We start from the raw sequence: 8,941 nt of genomic DNA, 5'->3' as shown, positions 1-8,941 counted from the left end.
AAGAAAAGGAAAAACAAAGAAGGGACCACCTACATTACTCAGTCAACCGTTGCGGCTTCTTTTGAACTCCGAGAGAGAGGGGGAGAGGGAGAGAGAGGGGGGGGGGAGGGAGAGAGAGAGGGGGGGAAAGGGAGGGAAGGAGAGGGAGAGAGAGAGAGAGAGAGAGAGAGAGAGAGAGAGAGAGAGAGAGAGAGAGAGAGAGAGAGAGAAGAAGAAGAAGGAGAAAGAGAGAGAGAGGAAGGAGAAAGAGAGAGAGAGAGAGGAGAAAGAGAGAGAGAGAGAGAGAGAGAGAAAGAGTGAGAGAGAGAGAGAGAGGAGAAAGAGAGAGAGAGAGAGAGATTTTTACGGAATCTCTTTTGGGAAATCAGGCTTTTATCAAACTGAAGAAAAATAACCGGAGGAACGATTACGAAGAAGTCAAGCAATAAAGCTTAAGTTCGGTCTTGGTTCAGCAGTATATCAATGAAATAGCAGCACAGGATGGATGTAGCTGCAAGGTCAAGTGGGTTTACTCGTAATGTGTATCTCCGCAGTTTTTTTAGAGAAAGGGTTGCTCCTTTTAAAATGATCCAGTTTCCAAGTAACTCGCTATTTCTGGAAGCGAGTTGGTTTAAACGATACTCAAAATGGTTGATCTCGAGGTTAATCTACCAGATTATGACGAAAATGAAAAATCGATTTTTTTCTTTCTTTTTTTGTCTGAAGGGTTACAATAACCTTAATCAGTCATGATTTATGGTAAAATAGTGTATTTCATGTGGTACCTGTAAGGTAGTAACTGATAACAGCTTAGTTTTATATACATTGACGAAGATTTAATGTATTAAAGCGCCATTGAGAAGTTTGAAAAACCCTAGAAAATCCTTCGAAAATCCGGAAATCCCTGACAAATCTGTCTGGAAATCCGGAAATCCCTTCAAGTTTTTTTTTCGGGATTTCGGAAATCCCGGAAATCTCGTACGCTATTTTGGGTAGTGAAATGCCACTCGCCCCTCTCCCTCTCTCAGTCTCCCCCTCTTTATCACACCACACACACAGAAAGGTAAGAAATTAGAATAGACAGGGAACCGAAAATAATAGTATTTGACAAGCGTAATGAAAATATAATAGTAGGCGACGCCTCTTCAGTCCTGCAAGCAGATGCCATTCCTGCAATTTTGCCATTTTCATACAATTTACAAAATAATACATTACATTCTTTTCTATCAAAAGAGTGAAAGTATCAAATACCCTTCAAATAAAAAAAACACAAAACTTTAGATAAAGATGTTCAATTCATCAAATTTGCCATTTCAATGTATTTATTGTTGAAATGTATGCCTCATTGGTCATTGCATATTTAGCAATAATCTGCTAGACCTGCTACGCCCATCATAAAACAGCAAATAAGTGAGTGTGAAATGCAACATGTAAAATTGCAATAATTATAAGATTTACTAATTAACTGCAAATGTTTGAGCGCACCCTCTTTGTAAGATATTTCTCTAGATCCAGGTTCTGTAACGGAGAGAATATTAATGGTTACTAGGTCATTTCTCTTCTCTCCTTCTTTTAGAAGGTCTCACAATATGATCTACAATCATTTACAATATGTGAATAATACTTAAACTCAATTGATGGGATCTATGATATAATACAGTGCATTAAATGACATAACACAACCTGGATATTCGATGGTAATAAACAAAATGAAGGACAAGCCCCGAAAAATCGTTTAAAGGGAATAATTAAGAAACGTTTCAGGTAAGCGACAGATATGGAGTATTAACATAATTCACATTTTGAGGACGTAGTGAATAGGAGGATACTTAGTTGAGCGCAGAATTAGAGAAGGAAGCGGCTTAGATAGCAAGAAATAAGGGTCTCAAGAGTGAGGTTCCTGGTCTTGGCAGACTCTCTTGCATTGTGTATTTCGAAAAAAGGTTAAATGTCTCTTGCTGTTCATGATTAGTTTCATGTAGTGCGTTTGTTTGGTCGTTTTATTGTATGTGTGTTAATGGAGCGACAAAAAAGACGGCCTTTTTGGCATAATCTTTTTTTAGTTGGAAAAATCAGGTTTGATGGCATTTTATACAGATTTTATATTATCATGAATTGATTTTTTGTGTGTTTTATAGTTACGCATTGTTCTTTGTAATCGTAAGAATTGTATGATTTATTTTAGAATTATGAATTGGGTTACAATATTTCAGAGAGAGCAATTGAGGTATAATTCTAAATTGGCCGAGGTTCCGAGTACAGCAGCCACAGTTAGGCATATGGCACACTTTTGAACACGTGCATTTAAACATTACTTCTGGGCGATGAGTACGAACCTAACCTAACCAAACCCAAACCTGTTAGAGGGTATCATCTTCTCGGGGCAAGACGCCGCAGTTTGTTTCACCATGGATGCGCAGGACACTACTTGGAGGCTTTTTTGCTGTACCTGTAGTCACTTCTAAATTTATTTTGAGTGAATATCCCACTTTCCTGATGATTCCAATTTTTCACACCCATATGTAGCTAAATGTGCATATTCTGAGGTTTTGTGATCTGCAGCTTATACAGAAGGATACGATACATAATATTGCATTTTAAGATATTGTTGTGATTGATGCAACATTGTTTAGTTGCATTTGTTGCTGAAACTTTATCCTAAAACCTTGTCCCCCCAAAATTGAGGCCCAAAGATTACCTCCATTCAATCGATGCTCCACGTAACATTAACAAAGGTCCACGCACGTAAATTTTTGCAAGATATATTTTTGACAGATTCTTATTTAACAGTAAATTGTCAGGGAGACCAACAAATACCATCTTGCCAAAATATTTGGACTGGAGTTTTGTTAGTCTTCGCTGGAGTAATGAAGGTGCCAATGCCGTGGCTACCCATTGAATCACTGCAAGTTATTTTTAAGGAGATTATAAGCTAACTTAACTTTTTCCAAATTAAGAATATTGTATTCACAGGTTTTAGATTTTGGATAATCCTTTACAGTACAGACGCACTTGCCAGAGACACCGTCTATTTTATAAACTTTATTCAACAATCTAAATTGCAGTGAATAGGCGTGCTCATCAGACACTTGCCAGGGGAGGGTTAATGGGAGGCTCTGGCCCCAACACCCTCTGGAAAGCATTGTTGCACAACAATATTTATTTGTGGTGTTACTGTTCAAATCTGCAAATTGTTTCTTGTACCAGCAACACAACTTTCTACAAGAGTAATATCTTCAGTTTGTCTGAGCTTATTATGTCCGTACTGTTAAGGTTAACCAGATTTTTTGTTGATATATGATATGTTTGTGTATTTCCTCAATGATTGATATTTACATTTATTTCTTCAGTAGGGCTAAACTTCAGGTGAAGTGGACTGGCCATGGATGGCGGCTTGTTGTCACTGAAGTGGAACAACCACCGCTCCACGTTCTTCTATGTGCTCTCCACAGTTAGAAGAAAGGTTTGTATTTATATTGTGGCTGCATATTTTGTAGATTATCTCTTCCTTTTGTCAATATCATCAGAGCAATGCCACACATGTAGAAGGTTCTTAGCTTCTGTTTACATTGTTTTCTATATTTTTTATAGATTTTTTAGAGGTATTTGTTACACAGAGCGATTCATCTTAAGCCCCAAAACCATGTGAACCCAGCAATCCGAACCTTATATTTGCTAGCTTCTATTTCCTTAGATGGGGGTGAACCCCTCTTAACCCTCCTTTATTAGCATTTCGTATCGACTTATAGAAAACACGACATTAAGAACTCGGGCTGTGTAAAGATGTTGTGGGCTTACTCTCTGAGCAGAGATGTGCAGCAGATATTTTTGTTATTTAGCAGTAAATATAAGGCCACAACAGCTGTACCTGTGTTATTTATGACTGTTCCATATTCTCTTTAAGTTGCAGTTTTCATTGCCCTCTATCTGTGTTTTGCTCTCGGTAACTTTAACCTTTTTAGAATATGATATCTGATTTATTATTTTATATTGATTTTAACCCTCTACCTCCTGATAGCATATATGTCTGTCATCTTTGTTAGACTATGGCTTATAGCTTTTATGTCATACAGAATTTATGCTGTGGTTGCTGGATACTTTTGTAGGACGTGTAAATGGAATTATAACATAGATAAGTGTGGGTTGTCTACACTCTTTGTTTAAGTACAAACATTGAAGTTTAGACTTTTTGTGATTTAGCTGGCCTGAGAGCAGTGAGTTAAAGAGTGGGCATTGGAAATGTTGAGCTACATGAGATTAATATCCATTCATTGTTCATTCATTTCAGGAGTCCTATTGTGATGTTACCTTAGCCTGTGATGGAAAATTTTATCCAGTACACAAACTGGTTTTGTCAACATGTAGTGATTATTTTGAACAAATGTTTGAAAAGACAAACTGTAAACACCCCATAATAGTGTTGAAAGATATTAGACATGAGGACCTTGAGGCTCTTTTGAACTACATGTATGTTGGTGAAGTGAATGTGTTACAGACAGACTTATCAGGACTTATCAAAGCTGCTGAGTGCCTAAGGATAAAGGGGTTGGCTGTCCCTGATGAAGCCCCTAGTGAACGTGACGCCAGCCAGGATGGCAAAAGAAATGTGCCATGGTCCAGTGAGGGACCCGATGCCAAACGTAGAAAACCTGAGGAACCTGTGCTGCAGAAACCCAGTCAAAACACAGTAGAGAAATTAGGAAGGGAGCTCCCCCCAAGACCTCAGTTAAGCTTTCGAGAACCATTCAGAGAACCACAGAGATCCCGAGAGCCTCTCCGCCTACGCTCAAGTCCCAGCCCAGTTCTATATCCTTCCAGTCCAGATACTCAGTTGCCAAGTGCCACAGGCCCAACCTCATCACCGGATGTTTCTCACACGACAACCCACGAACCAGCTCCAAGTGCTCAAGCGGACTCTGCCCCGCCTCCCTCCAATTCAGACAATGAAATCAGCGGTGCAGGAGAGTCTGAGGTAATATACTTGTGTGACTATATTGCATTGTTTTGCACTGCAGTACATACTTCTGATGACAAAACATGAAACTTTAAAGATATTTTACCAAAACATGAGCTATTCCATAGGTCATATTAGATGCCATTACTAATATTTATACTGGTATACACCATTTTACAGTTGATAATGGATGAACCCCTAGTCAAGGAAGAACCACACGATGATTACTCTGAAGCAGACGAGACCAAAGAATCCATAAAGTCAACAGACTCTGAAGCTGGACTGAGTTACCCTGTTCATAGTGAGCACTCGGGGAGTATAGGGAGAGAGGTTGGGGGTGCAGGCTTTAATCCCCAGGGCCTGCGATCCTCCAGCCAACCTCAGACAATGGAGGATCTTGTGGCTCAGGCTCTTCCAGGAGCATCTGGTCTGCAAGGGGTGAGTTGCTCAGTTTATGAGTAATTCTGTTAACTTTTACTAGATGGTAGAAAATATTTCTTTTCTGTTGGTTTTGTTTATACTTGTTTTAATATTGTTATTAAGCACTTGAGTTTAACCCACTGAACATGACAGACAGTTTGGCATCTAACAAACCTGTGAACTGAAGCACTAACAGCCAGACTTAAATACCAACACATGCACATGCAATCACTCATTCACACTCACATTCTGACCTGTCTACTTGGATAATGTTACCAAGTATTTATGGACATAATCATAATATGGCTGATAATTTTCTCATATTTTGATTGTTGTTTTATTATTAGCAGAGAGGCATTGGTTTTCACCATGAAATTGGGCTCATCCACTTCACTATAAAATTGCAATATTTGTGAAAAGCTACCATTACTTTATAACCAATATTTCAGCAAAAATCTACTATTAGTGCAATAGATGATTGCCTACAAGTGAGTTGAATTGCCAACAAATACATACAGACCAATCATCACCTTATATACAGTAGATCCTCAGCATTAGGTAGCTACACTAACCAACAGCAACCAATCACATGAAAACTTCCAGAGACATCATGACTGCAAACTCTGAATTAATTTTTCTTTGATGAATAGTAATAGCCTTGCTAATTACCAAGTAAACAGTTGAAGCTAACAGGTTACGGGAAGAAAATATTGAATCCCATTTTTATTTGTAGGTTAAGTTCACTTTTCTCAGGCTATCATTCTGTATTAGGGTAAAGTTCTTCAAAGGTAGATAAATGGGTATTCCTTAATTGGCAAGGAAAGGCATTTAATTTTACCTTTGGCAAAGTTTTAGTCTCACTTCTTTCTTCTTTAAATTTTCAGAAAACTTGGGAAGGAGACAGAAATTTACTTGGAATACCATTTGAAGGATTTTCAGGAAACCAAGGTTCACAAATGGTGAGTGTGTAAAATTCTTCAAAAGGATCTTTCATAACTGAACCCTGATTATGATTTTTAATGAATTGGGAAAGTTACTTGCTATACAATTTGTGCTACATTTATAAGATATATTCCATCTATTTTTCAAGGCATTTAAATATGAATGCTTAAAGATTTTAAACAATGAAAGGGTTTACTTCTGGAAGATCTTGTGTTTCTTTATGCATAAGGTACCTTTTGAGTTACTAAAGATTTGGAATACTGATATCCTTGATTTTCTATACTGGATGTTGGTTTGCAATTTACTATAGTTAAACCTCTTCAACAATATGTATTTGTCACACTTTCCTGTTTTATATAAATTTTGAAAAGAAAAAGATCATTGAACTTCCAAGTTTTATGAGAATGATAGGAGAGAATTGAAAACGAATGAATCAGTTTACGGATGCAAGGATACTCACCATATTTGGACCAATAGATATGTGTATGGTGGATGAATGAACGGGTTAGTGTGAGTACCTTTGATTGTTACTACACCTCGGATACTAGAAAGATATGACACAAGGTAATATTTAATTCTTAGTTAGATATGAGGAAACATTTATTATCTTTATTTTTTTTCCTTTCCTTTCCTCTTTTTACCTTGAATATGACTTTTTTTTTCTTTCTTTCTTTTCTGCTTCTTCTTTTGTATTTTCTTTTGAATTTTCTGACAGATTATAGGTTGGTCTTCCATTCCATCATTTGTATTTTAGAGGCATGGTACTTTAAGAGTTGATGAAAGTCAGACCATGAATTGTAGAAATAAGTTATTTACTAATAGAATTTCAGTTGCTTTTCAGTGAAAAATTTTGCCTTCAAGTTTTTGAAGAATAACCTTCTTCTTCTTCTTCTTCTTCTTCTTCTTCTTCTTCTTCACAAAATCTAAATAGATGTTAAGTACAAGTGAAATCACTGAAACTATTTTGATATAGGCTTTTACTTGATTTTCATTTAAGGTAGTTATTTCTAGCCTTTTGCTTTTTAATATAATGATATTGCATTTGAAAAATTGAACGATTTTTGTTGTTCTGTTGTATAAGTTCCATTTAACCCAATAACGACGGGTGTCCCATATATGAGACACCCGAAAAAATAAACATTGCCGGGCGTCCCGCCAGTGTGATGCTGTATCGGGGCTTGCACTCCCACGCAGCAGTGGGCTACGGCCGGTGCGTGGGCAGAGTCTGGGCCAGCTCCGCCCGCCAATTTTGTAGCCACCCAGAATCTTTTATTTTCGGCTTCAAAATATACTGGCAGTAATGGGTTCAAGGAAATTGGCTTCTAAGGAAAATGTCCCCAAAAAGTTAAAATCATGTTTATTACCCCTTGGATTCAGGTGCTTTGCTGCCCACAAATGGCCCAAATTCTGGACATTAGACTTACTTGAGTGGCTGCTCTTATGGGTGTTTGGCTTGTATGCCGGGTGCACATGAACACTCGTATGATAGCAAGCCTGCTTGCCTCCGCTTTGTGATGTTATGATCTCTTTTTCTGTGTAAGCGTTTTTTGTTTTTTTGCCATTCTCCTGTGTCTATATTTGTCATTTGATTTCCTTTATCTGCATGGTAACAGACTGTTTTCCTTGGACAGGCTCCATATCATCTCTCTAGATAGTCCATAAATTATAATCACAGTAAGTAACATTTTATTATTTGCTTTTTTTCTCAAAGTATTAAATTTTCTGTAATGCAACCTACACCACTGGTTATGATGAGCAGGAATAGGATCTTGAGCATGGAAATAACTGTCCTCCCTGAAGCCGGTGCTCTTCCAGTTATGGCTTACTTGTATACTGATAAGAGTAATGCAAGAGCCCTTTCCTAAATGGAACCAAGTCAAATCATCCAAGAGCTTTGTGCTTTTATGTTGAGTTATTCCTATCACCCCAGCCTTCAGCCGAAATTCTCTTGTCGGCAAATTCCTGTCTCCCTGGCCCTCAGCCAAATTTTTCCATGATGGCATGTTCGCTTCTCCCGCCACTCAGCCAAAGTTTCTCGATGTGCTGCACACATCATCTGGATCCAAGGGGTTAATATTGGAGTTTGTGGTATTATTTTTGTTTTTAAAATTTGGTTATCCTCTAAGGAAATGATGGCATAAATCTATTATAATAATATGGCTAATTTGGGGGAATTTAAAGTCAGCTTTTTTTAAAGTCTTACCTTTAAGCTTGTATTTTTGGTTAAAAAAAGATGTAAGAGTTGTTCAGTTTACCATTATCATATTTTTGAGTTTCTTCTTTTGTCCTTTTTGATAAAACTGGGCATTGCTACTTCTCTTGCTTCAGCATAAATCTTTGGGCTTCTCAAGATTATGTTGTAAAAGATGTTTCATATAGCATTGGTGAATTTAGAGTAATTCTATATCCCCAGAGTAGAGATATACTGAAGATTAGCTTGGAAATGATGCTGGGTACTGTTCTAAAATCTTAACCCACCCATGGATTGTTTGGAGTGAAAAACACCGTTATTGACCGATGGTACCTATTGTAGCACGTTATTGACGGATGGTACCTATTGTAGCAAGTTCCCGCTGGTGTAAGCTGACATCACAAGTGTTTCGCTTATGAGACAGCCAGTTACTGTCTATTTTCTGGCCATCTCAC

General features: G+C 37.6%; 1 protein-coding gene across 9 annotated transcripts in view; it reads left to right on the top strand.

The window, feature by feature from the left end:
• The first annotated feature begins 316 nt into the window (after positions 1-316).
• The window catches only part of LOC113818140 (longitudinals lacking protein, isoforms H/M/V), a 25,624-nt gene continuing 16,999 nt past the window's right edge, over positions 317-8,941 (top strand). For 4 of the 9 annotated variants that reach the window (XR_011399679.1, XM_070141089.1, XM_070141092.1 and 1 more), the window contains exons 1-5: positions 1,639-1,743; positions 3,330-3,442; positions 4,268-4,951; positions 5,114-5,371; positions 6,238-6,312. Coding sequence is in view for 7 of the 9 variants with exons in the window: in XM_070141089.1 (XP_069997190.1) it covers positions 3,362-3,442; positions 4,268-4,951; positions 5,114-5,371; positions 6,238-6,312 (1,098 nt within the window). In the remaining 2 variants the exon portion in view is untranslated. Of the gene's footprint in view, positions 1,043-1,638; positions 1,744-3,329; positions 3,443-4,267; positions 4,952-5,113; positions 5,372-6,237; positions 6,313-7,926; positions 7,966-8,941 lie in introns of those variants that run through there. The other 5 variants (XM_070141091.1, XM_070141094.1, XM_070141095.1 and 2 more) reach the window with 4 other exon arrangements.

The sequence above is a fragment of the Penaeus vannamei genome, chromosome 27 (assembly GCF_042767895.1).
Source record: "Penaeus vannamei isolate JL-2024 chromosome 27, ASM4276789v1, whole genome shotgun sequence".
NCBI lineage: Eukaryota > Metazoa > Arthropoda > Malacostraca > Decapoda > Penaeidae > Penaeus > Penaeus vannamei.
Note: the sequence above shows the minus strand (reverse complement) of the source record. Positions and strands in the feature narration are given on the sequence as shown.